General features: G+C 38.1%; 1 protein-coding gene across 1 annotated transcript in view; it reads left to right on the forward strand.

Annotated features, from left to right (window-relative positions):
• The window catches only part of calcr (calcitonin receptor), a 66,917-nt gene that overhangs the window by 21,612 nt on the left and 28,202 nt on the right, over positions 1-17,103 (forward strand). The window contains exons 2-4 of the mRNA XM_042506749.1: positions 12,375-12,442; positions 15,383-15,530; positions 15,818-15,925. Coding sequence (XP_042362683.1) covers positions 12,398-12,442; positions 15,383-15,530; positions 15,818-15,925 — 301 coding nt within the window. The 5' untranslated portion in view covers positions 12,375-12,397. The remainder of the gene's footprint in view (positions 1-12,374; positions 12,443-15,382; positions 15,531-15,817; positions 15,926-17,103) is intronic.

Consider the following 17,103-nt stretch of genomic DNA (forward strand, 5'->3'; position numbering starts at 1 on the left):
TGTAACCATGAGAGACTGACAGAGAGGAAGAGAAGCAGGAATAAAGAGTGGAAGAGGTTTGTAAAAAGCAGAGCGTAGTGGGTGCAGGTCCTGCCAGGATGTATATGGAGCATCTAATTGAATGTAGGAAGGGCTTCACTTTTGGCAATCAAGTGTGGTTATTTCTCCTAACTTCACTCATTACAATTCAATATAAAGTGGCTATAATCAGTATTTTTGCATCAACAATGGAGCACATGACTACTTTTTCGTGTCTTTCAGCTTATCGTTTTCTTTTTTTACAGCTATTTTATGGTTTTGATTCAGTCTCAAGGCTCTTGTAGCATCATTTTCAGCCACAGCAGGCAGTTATTTTCAGCAACAAAGTCTTAAAAACCCACTGTACAAACAAAAGTTAGCAAATACCTGGTGAACATGGTGGAGCATTTAGCAGCTAAAGAGTGAACATTGCATTGAACAGTGAACATTGCATAAAGGAACACTCTTAAATAACTGCTGACGCTGCGCTGCGTCTGCTAAATAGGCAACTGTTTGCCAAGAAGAGATGCTGCTCTGTTATTGCTTTTTTTCTTGTATTTCAGAGTTAACAGGTTCTGGATTTAATCATTTGTTATGCATCAAAAGATATACAGAATGGGAGAGATGCACACCAGAGAGATGTTTATTTTGGCAAGCAATATATAGTACACAACTTTTCCAGACATGTTCCAGACAGATTGCTAGAACTACTGTAATGCCCAATTTAAGCTCATTTGGGGATGTTACAGAAATGGAAAATCCATGTTTGCTTTGGGATGTTGCCTCACATAAAAAAAAAAAAAAACAGTTATCCGAAGATGCATGGGCACACCTAAGACTGTTAACCACAGTTGAATTATTAGCTGTCGGGGTGAAAAGTGGCTTTAAAGGCTCCAACCTGTTCCATGCAGTCATAAGTGGAGAGAAGGAAACAGTAAGACGGCTCCCATCAGTCTGCCTGGCAAACACTGAATAACACCAATTTACATATGATGTATGTTTCAAGTACTTTACGGTCCAGGCCAATTAGAAAAAAAAATGAAAGGCTAGGCTAATGTATCTGGATGAAGTCTAGACTATGAGGGAATGATATCCACCAGAGGCTTGTTGCTCTGCTATCCATGTTTCCCTTCTTAATCCCCCTCTATAATCCCTGTCTCTCCTCAGTCTGCCCCTTCAGTTTCTTTCTGGTCCAGCAGAGGAAGTGTGTGGGATGTCATGGCGTTAGAGACCAGATATAAATCAACTGTTTACACAGAGCCAGGGAGCATCCTCTTATTACAGGAGGCTTGTTTTGAACAGCTGGAACAGTGGAGCACAAAATGCTCTCTTGCTTCAGCGCCTCTAACCATATTCCTGCCACTTCACTGGTGAATAACAGGCTGGATTTCAGAGAGGTGCTTGAGCTCAAATGCTGAAAGGCAATATAGCTCCTTTAGGGCAAGTTACCACACTAAATGTCTGCTGAAGGCCAGAGCTTTTAATAAAGGGAATGGAAGCTGACCTCCAGCGCGACTACAAATACTGGTAAGAATCAATTCCTTCCACTCACTGGAGGGTAATAATTGCCTAAAGGAGACTTATTATGCTTTTCCTTATTTACTTCATATATATTTATATGAAGTACAATAAGGAAAAGCATAAATATATATATATACACTATGAAATGTTCCAAATAATGAGGTAAAAGTATGAAATTTTTTTCGTAAAGCTGATATTAGCTCTTTTCTTTTATATGGTTATCTACTCCAGGCACGCTACTGCAAGCTACATGCTAAAATCAGGGAAACATGTAATCCTGGTTGCTGATTTTTTTTAATTTTTCTTCCAGTTTCGTATCATATCCCTGCTGGAACATTTTGGTTGTGTTTAGAAGCTTTAATTGGTGATTTTTAACAGGAGAAAGTGTGGCTATACACATTCATTCTTGTCAGGGAAACTTGTAGTCTTGGTTTCCGATTGTTCATATCATATTCCTGATGGAACACATCGATTGTGTTTAGAAGCTAATCATTATTTTTTATCAGGAGAAAGTACAGTTGCACAGAGTCTGTCCCTTGCTGCAAGTACACTGCTACATGTAGCATGTAGCATGCTAACATCAGAGACACCTTTAATCTTAGATGTCAACATTGTTATTTCTCTACAATTTCCTTCCATATTCCTGCTGGAACGCATTGGTTGTGTGTAGAAGCTTAACAGAAAAAAAGTGTCGCTGCTACATGTAGCTACATGCTAACATCAGGGAAACAAAATGGAATATGTCTGATTGTGTTTAAGAGCTTCTCCGTAACAGTCATTCCTCCGCTGCAAAGATGGTGAAGAGACACTGAGATACAAAAGACCTTAAAACGCTGACCAGTCAGAGTAGACTGGGTTTTTTTGGAAGGGGGGCTTAAAGAGACAGGCACTAAAATGGAGTGTTTCAGACAGAGTGTGAATAGGGGTATTTCAGCAGTATAGTATGAGGGTAAAGAGTTGATTTTTGAACATAAAGCATGTAAAAATTTTCAATTAGAAACCAAAAATATGAGTATGAACCTGAAAATAAGCATAAAAGACCCTCTTTAAAATGTTGGGAATGAAACCTTTGCTTAAGAATGCATAACTTGAGGAAGGTTGCGTGTGCAATTAAATACGGTGACCTCCTGAAGATGATTTGCATTATGCTGGAAGAGATAAGAATCCAATCAAGCCAGACTAGGAAAGCTTTGTGTATTCAGATGCATCCCGATTTGTTTACTTATCATGGAGATGAATTCCCCTGTTATTATCTGCTTGGTCTTCCACTCGTCAACCATCAACACATACTTGGGCTGTTTAGGAATCTTAGGCAGTAAATCAGACCTCAACAGTCCTTCACTGCAGCAGCAAACATCATTGTGATGTTTGCTTAAGTCTGCATTCAGAAGTGATTAATCCACTGCCTTTGTGTTTGGTTTATACAAAGAAAACCAACTAGACTACATGAATATCCAGTTCATTTCATCATATCAAAAGCACCAGCAAACAGTAACATTGCCTGATGGACTATGAGTGTCATTGTTTTGTTCCAGTGCTGACACATTGCTAACTAATTGACTGAGCAGCTATTTGATGAGCGCTTGATATCAAGGCCTGATAAACGTTCACTCCGAAACGCAGCAGTAATTCCACATCCACTGGGAAAATAAATGCATAAAGTGAGTCATAATTTGCCTAAATTGGCAAAAATGTACAAAATGAGTTGATATTTGCAGGAGTTGACACAGCAAAACAGGTTCATTATTTTCTGAATCTCTATTAATAGTGTGCACTCATAGCTGAAGCTGTGCTGAATCAGCTGTGTTGGATCCTCTGGTATGCTAAACAAAGTATTTCAAAGGCATCTCTGTATACATCCTAGAAATGTGGTCTTTTTGCTCAAGCTGGACTGTGTGTGAGGCTGGCAGGGCCATTGGGTCCTCTACAACAGTGGGTTCTACCTTTCTTTGTCTATTGTGCCCCCACAGTGTTATAGAAGAGCTCAGGTAACCCTTCATGTACACCATCTGTGAAGTGCCAAATGTGTTCAGTCGAATTAATTTCAAACCAGATGTTATTTAACACCACTAATTATATAAAAATGTTATATGTTTACAATATATCATGTAATCATGAGCCAAGATGTGGTGATCAATTTTTGAAACATAAGTGAAACATAAGGTTTAACCCCCTACTCAACGCTAACAATTTCTGCACATATCCTTAATGTGACAATCAATGTAATGACCATCAGCCTCATGCTATTTGTAGAAGGCAGAAGAAGGTAGAAGGTAGATTTAGTAGTCATTTTTTAAACAAAGTTTAAAAAACGAGATTTCATTTGTCCTTGATCATGCTACATCATATATGTAATCGTCTTTGGTTATTTATTTTCCTTTCAGACACTAAAATTTGCTTTTCCTTTACCAAATCATTATTTCTCCTGTTATAGAATTAACTGAGCTCCTCTGCAATCGTTTATCAAACTCCTCCTTCTCAACTGTTCAGTACAAAACCCCCAGTAAGTACTCCTGGGGATCCTTGTCCTCAGAGGATTCAGCCCCTGACTTAAAATACAGTTTATATTTATCCCCTGAGAGATATTAAAGATCCATTCATCTTTAAATTTGGACAACACATCAGGTTAAACTTTAAATCAAACATTTTAACTGGTGGTTTTACATCCCAAACTGGAGGCCTATTAAATCTTCAGAAGCTGTTGCTGTATTTTATGGTAAGTTCTCCCATCCCCTGAAAGGCCATCCCTATTAATTTAATATTCTTTTCAGTTGTATATTCTTTGGTTTTCTGTTCAGCAGCATTTTCTTCAAGTAATTTAAGTACTTTAGAAGCTCTATGTCTGGTTTCTTCGCTTGGTTACAGATACAGTAGAACAGTGACAGGACTGTGGAGCAGACAGATTAGTTGAAAATATGATGTGTCACCATAACGGGAGCCTGGTTAATGTTTAAAGGATGTGCTAGCTGATGAATCTGTTGGATCTGCCCGGAGAGTCAGAGAGAAAGCCTTAAAATGTAGCTGTAAAGGAGGGCAGAGCTTTTAAAGGGGTAGATGGCAGAAGAACGGAGAAAAAGAGGGAGAGGGGGAGTAAAAGCGAAAAAACGGGGGAGGGGGGTGGAGATAGAGAAACGAGGTGAGAGGGGAAATAGATTAAAGGAGCAGAAGATATATGAAAGTAAAAAGAGAAAAGAGGCCAAAGAGGAAATGAGAATGTTGAGGGAAGTGGTATTTGGGTGAGGAGGGGGAGGTAAATTCATGTGAGGAAACGATGCAAGCTTGTTCTTTTTACCTTAATTGGAGACACTGGCATTTGGAATATTTTTAGATGGATGATGAAGCCAAAAAACATGAAAAAAAAATCAACCACAGAGCTTTCACCAGTTTCACCATTTACCTGTCTCCTCAACACAAGCTTGACTCAAACACAGAAATATGTTCACCTCAAGACGCGCTGACAAGAGACTCAGAGCCGAGTGTTAAAATCGACTGATCAATCCACAAGAGCTTGGCACTGTACGGTTTACAGAGTGTTCCTTCCTTGAATGTTATTTATCACCATGAGTATTTTTTGGAGTCATTCCTACATTGTTGTGTGTTTCAGCACATTTCCTCCAAACTGTACATTCCAGTCCACAGAATATACCATAAAATTGAAGATTGTTGACCTGCTTCTAGGCAGCCACATTTCCATATATTCTAGTATTGTTTAAAAATTTAACTTGTAGAGACTTGAAATAATTTTGTGATATATTGTATGTATCATTTTAAACTGTTACATTGTTGTTGTTTTTTTAAATAGTAATTTTCAAAATTAATATTTATTGTAATTGTTTCTTTTCGAAAGCAAATGTCGTGTAAAAACCTACTTGGTAATAAACTGAATTCTGACTGATTCTCCTTAAGAGGGATTTAAAAAAAAAAAAAAGTAATGCAGTTTATTGTAGAAATGTTTGCAAAACTCTCCTCCATCAGAGCACTCTGATAACCAATCTTCAAAAATTAGCAGGCTGTTAGCGCTGCATTTAAGTCAGTGCTTGAAATTATATTTACATGCTTTTTGGTTAAAAATTCAAACCGTGGGGAAAAAAGCCATGAGCAAACATTAATGCAATGAAAAGGATGTGCATGAGGCTTTGGATTTCAAAAGCTAGACTGTGTTTGAATGCACCATCAAGGGAGAGTTTTAAAAACAGTCCTTGTTTGCAACTGGATGCTATGACAACGTCCCTACTGTCTAGAATGTACGTAAATAATTAACTAGAAAATAATTAAATCAAGATGACAAAATGTCCTTTGTCTCGAATCTGAAGTAGTGTAATGTGGTTTTAGGGATGGATAATACAATGTTATATAACATGTGATGATAAATGTGAGCTGTCACAGAGTCAGCTCTACTGTTTATATCAGGGATACTCACTTGCTTTGCCTGGGGGCCACATTTGCAAAATGACAGCAGGCCAGGGGCCACTTATAAACAAACATAAATAATTAATATATAAATTATAAGCCAGAATCTCTGTCTGGGGATTTGGGTGATATTCCGCTGGCACATTTGTTCTCAATTGGTGCTTTTTATGCACTCTGGCACATTATTTACATTAAAAGTAAAAAAAAAAAAATCCTAGTGCGACTGAGTTTATTTTCATTGTGAATTAGACAGGCCACATGACACCTTGATGTAGATTTAGAATCACTGGTTTATACCATGGTAGCTTTCCTTTTTATTCATCTGGGTGTATTAGTCCATTGTGGGCAATGTTGAAAATTAATGCAACTTTCTGGAAATACTAGATTTTGTATGATATTTGCATCGCTGTTTAAGTACGCTGATTTGTCAGGTACTAAATTAGCCTAAGAACAGATATCCCTGCCTGTTAATTGACACGGTGTCCTATATCATGAAAAATATTGATACAGTGATATAAAATTAAATATAAAGCAATACAGTGTTTTAGTCATATGAGTGACATCTATGCATATGTATGTTTTTTTAGATTTATCAGGGTTGCAACTAACGATTATTTTTGTTGTTTGAATCATCTGTTGATTATTTTCTTAATTAATTGAAAAGTTGTTTGGTTTATAAAAAAGTGTTTTGTGCACAACCCAAGTTTACTGTCACAGAGGAGTTAAGAAAACAGAAAATACTACAAATCTAAAGGTGCTGAAATGAGAAAATTTTGAATGATTTTTCCTTAAAATTACTCAGTTAATTACGTTATTAAATTAGTTGCTGATTAATTTAAAAGTTGCAACTATCTGATTAATCTTTATAACTGTAAAATGCATTGGTTTAAAACAGATTTCTCTGCACAGCGTTTAAAAATGTATTGAACACAGACAAGAATTGTATACATTCGGAACATCTGCACCATGTATCATGCCTCTATATATATATATTTCATTGTGTGTATTCCCAGAAGGCCACACAAGATATCCAGTGCACCCGATGCTCTCCCTGATGTCTTTGACAGCACAGTCAGGCCATGACATGTTGTGCATGAAATTACTACATGTGAGGTGTTGCTATGGATGTGCTGTTGCAGAGCTGTCAAACCTCTGCAGCAGTAGAGAGTCCTTTAATGTAGGCTGCACATCATGTAGTTTGTGGAACAGTAAAAATATGTTGCCCTTTAGACAAGACTTATATGGCAGACTTGTGGGTAACTTCCACAATCTGTCCATTCTTCAAACTAATCTACCTGAGTTTGCATTGTAATCCAGCTCATTTGTTGCGGCCCAGCAATGGGACGCCATATCACGTCTGTGTGGCTGCTACCTTCAGACTGAGTGATGAGCTCCGAAGCGGTGAGACGTCAGGAGGGGGGGAGGACAATCGGGCTGCTGCGTCCTCAATCACTGGTGTGATGTCAGCAAAAATCAGTGTTGTCACCATGCCTGTGACCACTCACTGCAAGAGGGAAGAGAGGAGATGGGTAGCTCAGTCTGCTGTTGTTAAAGTGATGTAATGATGACAAAGAGAGGGGGGAGAAAGGACGAGGGGTAAACTGAGGAAGAACGGAGGGAAAGAGGGCAGGGATCTGACCAAGGGCAAAACACATAAATAATAAAACTAATAAAATCAGGATGCTTTTATTCAATTTTTATAGAGATTCTGGGAATAACAAAAGAAAGCTAGAGGCAAGAGGTCTACCACTATCAAATGTACAATTAGTCATAAAAAGAGTTTTTAAAAAGTGCATGTGCATGAACAAAAGTGCTGGTGTATTTTTACAGACTTGAGTTTTAAAAGGATTCAAAGATGAAATAAGTTTGAATGTCAGCCGCACATTCACTGTGTACCTTTGTAAAGTGAGAGACTGAAAAGACACTTTTAAAAAGGCAATGACTGTGCAAGGGCACAAATTCAAGAGCAAAATCTTCAACAAAACCAGCTTTTAAACCTTCTTTTCAGTCAGTGCTTTTTATTTACCGTCACCACACATAAATCTTTATTTTCAAAGTAGTTTAGGATCTGAGGATAAATGTTGCATATTCTTTCATTTCAATTGATTGCCTTTCTTACTTGATCTTCAGCAGACTTAGTGCATAACAGCATTCCCGTAGAGGATCACGTGCTTTACATATATTCTATGCACTCATCTCGTTTGAACGTTTTCTCTTGTCTTCTCTATAGGGGGTCATGTCTCTTTAATAAGCTACACATGCTTTACTGGTCATATTGCAATGGATCTAATGGCTCGCAAAACTCTCTGAGGATGTTTAGAGATGTATGAAGAGCTAGTGGGTAAAACAGATAGACAAGAGTTGTAGATAGAGTTCACACCTCCTCCCTCCAAGAAAAGTCAAATTTAGCTGGGAGGTATGAGTAAACTGTCACATGTGCAGCAGATATATTAAAATATTAAACTTACTGTTGGGAAATGTATTATTGATGGACTGAGAGTGTGTTATAATGGCAAAATGTTCCAGAGATTATGGGTGTCTTGCATAATCCAAACCAGGGTAGGAAACCACCACCAGCCGAATGCTGGTAAAACATGCAAATGGCTGCTCAATTTGATTCACTCACCAGTCCTCAAACATCACGAGTAATCTGTGGAGTGGCTGAATTCAAGAGCCACGGTGGCCAGGGAAGAAAAAAGTTAATTTACAACCCTAATCCTAACTGCTAACACAATTTAATCAAACAGATGCAGTTCCCATACTGTGGATTTTTAGTCTGTTTTTCCCACGGTGTAAAATATGGCAGCTCAGTCAGTGGCCATTGGCATCTGATTCTGACACAAAGCACCCTTTCGCTTCCATACGAAACATAGTGTACTTCCAACTAAGTCCAGCGTAAACCCAGTCTCTGAACCCGTCAGCTGCCGATCAACAATAAGCCTCTGGGGGCAAAGGCCAGTATTTCAGGTGTAGTCAGCAGGTATTCAGACCTGCTGGTCATAATCTTCTTAAACAGATATCTGTGTATGAATGCAGATACGTTCAGAAAAAAGCTACTATAAAGCTTCAGCTTTCAGATAACAGCCCATCTGAAATTGCCCTAAGGCCAATGTATTCCGCCTTTCCACATGGACTGTTTAACTGCCTTTCAAACATGATTGATCTACACTACTTGGACTCTTAATGGACCACAAACAGAAACCAGATCACTTCGAATACCACAATCTAAGCAGAATAGAGATTTATGAAAATCTATCAGTGGCACTTCACTTCCATACCTCCTAAACCTTACCAAGTAATTTTGTTGCCTAAATCAAGTTTTGGTGATTAAACCTACATTTTCTGTAAACACAGAAGTTTTTTTGGAAAATATACTATGCATGTAACAGGCAGATATTGACATGCCTTCCTTCAGCAAACAAAACTGATGCCAGTGGGGTCCCTATAGCATCATAGTATGAAGCATAGGGCCACTCACCAAACTGCCTCACTTAATGAGGTAAGTGAGAGCGTACTGTGATTTTATAAAATTACCTGTCTAAAGTCATATTTAAATGACTAGTCAGTGCTTTCCGAAATGATCATATGCATATTTTTTTTTTATAATCTGCACTTATCTTGTCGAGTTGTGTTGTTGTGGAGTTGTGTTTTTTTAAACCTTTGGACAGAGCCAGACTTCCTGTTTTCCCCTGTTTACAGTCTTGATGCTAAGCTATGCTAACCATCTCCTGGCTCAAGCTGTATTATGAATGGACAGATATGAGAGGGCTATTTATTTTCTCACCTAACTCTCAGCAAGTAAGCTTGGTTTTTAAAAAGTTGTTTACATTTTTCTTTGTGATATCCATGAAATCTCTTAATTAACAGCTAAGATCATATAAAGTCAGCTGAGTCAATGATCCTGAGGCATCTCTGTTGTTTGTTTGACTTATAGAAACACGTCTCTCTCAGAGATTTTCCCACTTTTAGAAAAATCCACATACTCACGCACACCCAGAGGTGATTATCGGATGATTGACTGGTGCGAATTCTCTGCTCTGGCATGATGATGATTTGTATAGATCCTTTTTTCCTAGAGGTCATTTTGTGATCTATTCTCTCCTTCCTCTGCCTTTTGTTTTCTCTTTGATCAGTGTTTTTCTGTGCTTCTTTCTGTTATTTTGTTTTTTTCTTCTTTCCAAAGTTGAGATATTGAGCCGCCTGATGCTGTGTCCTTGACTATGCTTTTCAACATACTGGTTACAAATATTGTGTAGTCTTTTGCTATACTGGAAATATTAAACAGAGTTTAGGATCAGGCTGAAAATGTCTGAATAGAGACAATGAATTCAGATTGGAGAGGAAGTTTATGTGACCAGCATTAAACATTGAAGTAAAAAGTTTTATTTAGAGCTGAAACAATTCTGTCAATACATCTATCAACAGGAAATCAGGTTAGGTAATTTAAATAATTTTCCAAGCAGATAAATACAGAATGTAGGAAACATTATTTAATTACATTTAATACTATAAGATATACTAATACTAATCATTTTAATCTTATTTAAGATTAAGATTATTATCAAATAATTCTTGGTCAGTATATATCCAAAAATAGTTGAAATGCATAGAAACCAAGGCAATGTTTGCAGATTTTGTTTTATCCTACAAAGAGCATATATTTAGTTTACCAATACAAATAAAACCAGCAAATCCTCACAACCAGCTAATGTTGGGCTTTTTTTTCCTTGAAAAAAAAAATTAAACAATTCATCAGTTATTAAAAATGTTGCTGATCAATGAACTAATAAATTAATGAACTAATTGTTTCAGCTCCACTGAAACATGAGTTAAATATTTTTTTCTCAGTTGGCTAGCTTGCAAAAATGAATAAAGTGATGCTTTAAAACACAATGTGTACATATTTTGTATTGCATTTATTTTTTGTACTATATTTATTTTATTTAAGGTGCTATATAAATATGCTATTATTATTAGTAGTAGTAGCAGTATTCTTCTTCTTCTTCTTATGATTATTATTATTATTATATACTACTCAAAATATCCTACATTTTTGAAGTATTCAGAAGAGGAAGTGTGCTGAAAAGCTCACAAGATTAATAGTTTGTGAACATCATCAAGAAAATGCCTGATGAGTTGATTGTGTCATCAGAAAATCAAATCAGAACAGTATTTAAACAGTATTTTCCTGATACATTTTCCAGTGACACTGCCCATTCGACTGGAGTAAAAGCTTTAAATTATTCATGGGAAATTTTGAAAAAAAGAAAGAATATAACATCTTATGTTAATTTTAACAATGGTTGAGACACAAATTATGTCCTTTAACAATAAAATGAATACATTAGAAAGCACCTTATGCTTCCTCCTTGCCTCATAGTGTTTAAAAAGGGGGTGTGTCTGAACTACCATGCACTTTAGATGATGTGTAACACTGAGATTGGCTTTCAATCAAATACATTTGTGCATTTGGGTGGAGTCAGATGACAGTAATCATAGAGCTAGACATCCTAAAAGAAAGTTATATCCATTGGAACGGTCAGGGGATCTGAAGGGGTTAAGACTGAGGACATCTGGGGCTAGCATTAATGATAATAACCATCCTCACATCACCATCAATTATGAATAAGAATTAGGAGTTTGAGGGAAATTGGAGGGACCTCTGGTCAGAGATCAGCACTCCTAGTTTTAAATTCTTGGCAGATGCAGTTCCAGGTTTATTTGTCATCCTCATGCTGAGTAGCCTACCAGCAGCGTGAGTCCGAAAGCCAAAACAAATACTATCAATCCTGTCAACCTTTCACAGTGACTTAGGACTTGCTCATGCATGTCTATCTGCTAAAAGGCCTGCCCCTGGGCCGCTGCGGGGTGTGGAAAACAACCAGTAGGTCGTCCTAACTGCGGAGTGATGGGCTTCCAACAGGGACTCTGCGAGCCAAAGCAAAGAGACCTGCAGTGAATTCTAATCTCACATGCACTCAGTTACTAAACTGGCAGATCTGCTGCCGTCCTGCAGGAGTGATGATTAATGACCATCAACTATTTTGGTCTGACTGTGTCTGGCTTTTTTCTCCCTTCTTTTGCTCACACAGTATAATGTTGTTCTTTCATGCTGTTGTTTCACGTATTGACAGATACACTTTCTCTCTGTCTCTCAGACACACACACACACACACACACACACACACACACACACACACACACACACACACACACATCCACACACACACAGAGGAAAAGTGTGAAATGCCACAAACTGCAGTGCCTCTGCTGCAGTGTTTTGCATTTCAGATTAATGATTGCTGTTTTCTCCTGAGACGCCATAATCCTGATTTGAAACAGCCATCTGTTTGCTCAGTCAGTCACTTTCACGGCAGACAACTTGTTTTCTGATCATAACTTGTCATTCTTTTCTCTCTCTCTAGAGATTCGCCTGTGAGAGGAAGATATGAAGTTAGTCGGCTCACTTTGGATCCTTTGGTTTCTCCTGGTGGTAAGCTCTCTTTTTTAAATTCAAGGAATGCTGGAAGGTAAACTTACTCTTCTCTCTTTGCTCATTATGTATGCTCTTCACGTGTGTTTAAACACAGGATTCAAATTTCATTAAATGGACATGTAATATGTTGTGGTCTAGTGGTTTTTCTTTTCTCAGCAGATAAAAATCTCGTGATTAATTTTCGCTCACCATTTTTAATTGATAATTATATTTTATAGTTAGCTCAGCTTGTTCATTACAAACTTGGAGGACCCAAGAGAGAATATATGATCCATGACTGCACGTGTCTGTATGTTCTCACTTTATCTGATCCATGTTCTTTTATGCAGATGGCGCGTAATGTATGATGTCTTTTATTTCACCTACATTTAAACTTGGTTTGGGCTTGGACACAAAATGAAAATGAAATACCTAATTGTACATTTGAAAGTGGGTGTATAACTCCGCATTGTGTTTTATTGTGGACAACAGCATTTATTGCAAGGTACCAGACATTGCAACAGCATAGTGGCCATGCAAATGCCAACGCTGGGTCTGTGAGCCTACAAATCAAACTATGATGCTCTAGATTCCCCTTGAGCGCCAGTTCTGATGCTTAGGAATGGCACGCATTCGGTCTCTTTACAGAGCAGACTTAGAACGTAGGTTCTATTAGTTTATTTTCTTAGGTTAAGGCAACAAAAGCATGTGGTCAGGTTTAGAAAAAACATTATGGATTAGCTTGAAATAAGTATATTTGTAACTAACGTAATGGAACATCACAACATACTTCACATAGGCCATGTCACTGAGGTAGTATGCTTGTATGCTATATAATAAAGCATAAAGCATATATCTTTCTGCATTTGCCACATTCATTTTCAGGTTGTTGGGGTTTGGAGTGAGTGCTTTTTTGGTTTGCGCCCACCGAATTTGATCTCTTATCCTAACTTGCCTGAATGATTATGTCTTCAATCACTGTTCAAAAGAGGACTTAGTACCAGAATACCAGGCAGGCAGGTAGACACAACAAAAAGCAACTTATAATTAAATAAAGCTAACACCAGACAAAAGACAATAACAGACAGGCAACAAAATTAAGAGCTTTGCTGTGGTAAAACAACGCACTGAGAAAAAACACAACAAACCGAACCGAGAACAAACTTAACTGTGAGAGTGAATCCAGAAAGGAGCACTAGTGGCCAACACAGATGGACTGACAAAAGACAAGGGGAGCACAAAGACTAAATACACAAGAGGAGCAGGGAGATAATGAGGGACAGGTGACAGCAGGGTTAATGAGTGAAACAAATCAGGGCAGGCAATCACTACGGCAGGAAAACACACAATGACAGGAAGTAAAACCAGACATTACAATTAAGTGAACCTACAAAATAAAACAGGAAACAGACTTAACATGAACAAATACAACAGATAACAGACAAATAAAACCCAGAATCATGGCACGTAAAGTGACTCTCAGTGTGATGTGTTTGAGAAATTGCATCAATTAGTCAAACATTTTGGCACTATGTTCTGTCATTTAAAAATATACTGATTTGCTTGATAACAGGGTTATAATTAAACAAATCAAGTTTCCTTCTGATCAACTTTCAACTCTTTTTTATAAATTACAGTACATTACACCATTTGGCTTAACAAGGGTTATATAAAAAACTATATTTTTGCTGTAAATTTTGGAAAGCTCAAAGACTATATTCATCTTGTTTTAGGCAGGCTGAAGAGATGTCGGCATCAAGCCCTGAGAATATGTTTACTTTGAGATTTTTTAAAAAGCTTTTACTGCAGTTTTCCATAAGTCATCGTCCCTTATGAAAAAAACATTCAATCCATTATTCCTCAGTGTCGGTGTGAAATGGAAGTTTCAATTTCCTTTGCTGTTCAGCATCAAGTTTGACATTGAGGTCCAGAATAGTATCCCTGCCAAATGTTTTCTGCCTCAAGTATCTACTGTTCTGCTTTATGTTTCTGTACTCTCTTTTTTGAGTGCCCTTGTCATGCTGATTCAGGGAGATGAATGAATTGTACTAGGTGAGGAGAGGCCTCCACATTTCTTTTTCTTGTTCAGCTCATCTGTTGATATTGGTGGTGGCCTGGTGGTCGTATGTATGACGTCATTTACTTCAATGTTTGGAGTGACATCATATGTACGGCTGCTAAACTGCTACATGGGACATCAGCATTCTCACAAAACTCACTGTGTCTTTTCTTTGTCTTTTGCTGTTTATCGAACAGGTAAGAATGGTGTTTTGGTCTGATGAGGAATCCTTTTGCATTCACAAAGATACAGATGTAGGAGATTAGCATCTCAATTGTCAAATGGCATGTGGAGACAAGCCGCCAGGCAAAGTATTAAAATTCCTTAAATAATACAGAAAATGCAAGTGCACGAGCTTGGCACTCTGAGAGGCTTAATTTTCAGCCCCCCCAAAATTTGCCAGATAAGTCAGAGAAAAAAGGGCTCTTTATACTTCAGTGAGCAATATTATCAAAATCAGAATTTCACACTCCAGGCTTCTTCATTTTTTAATGCTACCCCCAAATACCAACAACAGAGCAAAGATAAGATTCATTCGGAGAAAATCAGCTGCTTAACTTCTTTTGTGAGCTCCCAAACACACTTTAATGAGTTAGATGAATGGCGAGTGACTAGAATTTCAAAGTGGAGTGAAGTCCTCATCAGATCAGTTTTGAAAATGCTTCATAACTGGGCATGCTTATTCTTCCATTTCAATTTTTTATCTCATATGAGGGTGCATGTCTTTCTCTGAGCATGATAAAACTGTTAAGTATTACAAATTTATCTCAGAAATAATATTCATGTTTTCACTATGACAGTCAAGGGAACGTAAAGCCGTGTCAATAACATGTTAAGTCAGTATGAGATATGTTTTCTTCCCCCTTCCTCTTACCTCCTGTGTTGTGTTGTCTCCACAGAGCAGGGCGGCAGGAGGCACTGAGTCAGTCTCAGAACCATCACTCAGGACCGGACATAGTGCGACCGATGGACAGGGCCAGGCCATGAGCGAGGGTCAGTACAGATGTCTTGAGCTGTCCAACAAAGACCAACAAGAAAACAGAACTGGTGAGAGGCTCATATCATTTCAAGGCTTCTTAAGGCCAAAGCACTAACTGTTGTGAAAGCATCACAGGTGTTACAATGTTATCAGGCGGTGGATTAGGAGCAGAACACAGTTGTTTGTCTTGTTCAAGGTAATGTTGCCAGCAGGGGTTCAGCAGAAAGCTTTGGAGCAGAAGCTGTAGTTACTTTGATGTACACTTACATTATATACAACTGAAGACACAGGAAATGTGTTGTTGGTAATAACTCAGGTCAGGTCTTTACATTTTTTTCTTTTTTTCTGTCTCGAGGTACGTTCTGTGGACGCATGTGGGACGGCTTTCTGTGTTGGGATGAGACACCAGCTGGGACAACTGTAACAAGAAAGTGTCCAAATCACCCTGACCTGGACCCAACTGGTAAGAGAGACACGCACTTCTCACACAGATGCACAACGACACGCTCCCTAAACAGAAAATAATCCAATTTTCTGTGTGTGATGTAGGTCAAAGGTCATGGGGCTGACTGTATGGGAAATGAATCCACTGCCCGCATGGGGCTTTAGGAAACTTGGAGGATTTTATTTTGTATTTTATGTGTTTCTATTAGATTTTAGCAGGTATTTCCACAAGACAGTCAAAGGCATTATTGACCGTTTTTGGGCTGTGCTCTGAGTTTTGAGCTTGTAACAACTCATAATGCAGGAACTGCAGGCATCATAGTGACGGTGCAGTAACATTTACCAGCCCCGACAGCAGGGCTGGTATTGTTTTCACCTTATGAGTCTGTGTGTGTCATCATGGCAATATGTGGTCCTGGAAGAACCTACTGTAGTGTTAACTACCACAGAAGTTGTTTTGAGTGTTTTTCAGGTGTTTTATGTCTATCTGTGTGTCTGTAGACAGATTTTATCGCTGCAATAGCATCACAACAGTATAAGATGCGAGTGTAAAGGTTAGATCAAATTAAAGACCAAGTTCAAAGATGGGTGAAATCCGAGCAATTGTGCTGAAAATAGGGGTATAGGGAGTAGGGAAGAGGCCAAGGATTGACATCAACTGTTTTATACATGCTTCGCAATTGCTGGCTTGTTCATCAGCTGTGTTGTTACTGTTAGTAACATCCAATGAAATCAGTGCATTATGACTCCACTGCTCCTTTACGCCAACCATCTCATTCTATCTTTGGTGTTGTTGATTTAAATCAGATTTAATGTCCACATGTTTATTAAGGAGGGATTAGCACGCAAGCAGAAATCTTCTTACTGCTCAGATTCTTTCAGTTCTTTCTGTTCCCTCCTACAGCGGAGCCTTTTCCACCAAATCCACAGTAGGCCTATATAACCGTGGACTATAAATGTTCAGTTACTTAATGCAAGTGTCTCACTTAAGTGCATAATGTAATTGGATTTTATGCATTATCTCCAAAGCAGATATGTTTTATGTTAAACAGTCAGTTGATATTTACTCATTTAGCATGTGGTATCTTTTCTCAGGGTTTCCTTTTCTGTTCTGTGACATCTTTTCTTTGGGTTTTCTGTTCTGTTCTGTAGATCCTGCTTTTCGTTGCTTGTCGGCCTTTTTAGATGTTCATGCAA

This window comes from Plectropomus leopardus, chromosome 18 (assembly GCF_008729295.1).
Source record: "Plectropomus leopardus isolate mb chromosome 18, YSFRI_Pleo_2.0, whole genome shotgun sequence".
Classification (NCBI taxonomy): Eukaryota; Metazoa; Chordata; class Actinopteri; order Perciformes; family Serranidae; genus Plectropomus; species Plectropomus leopardus.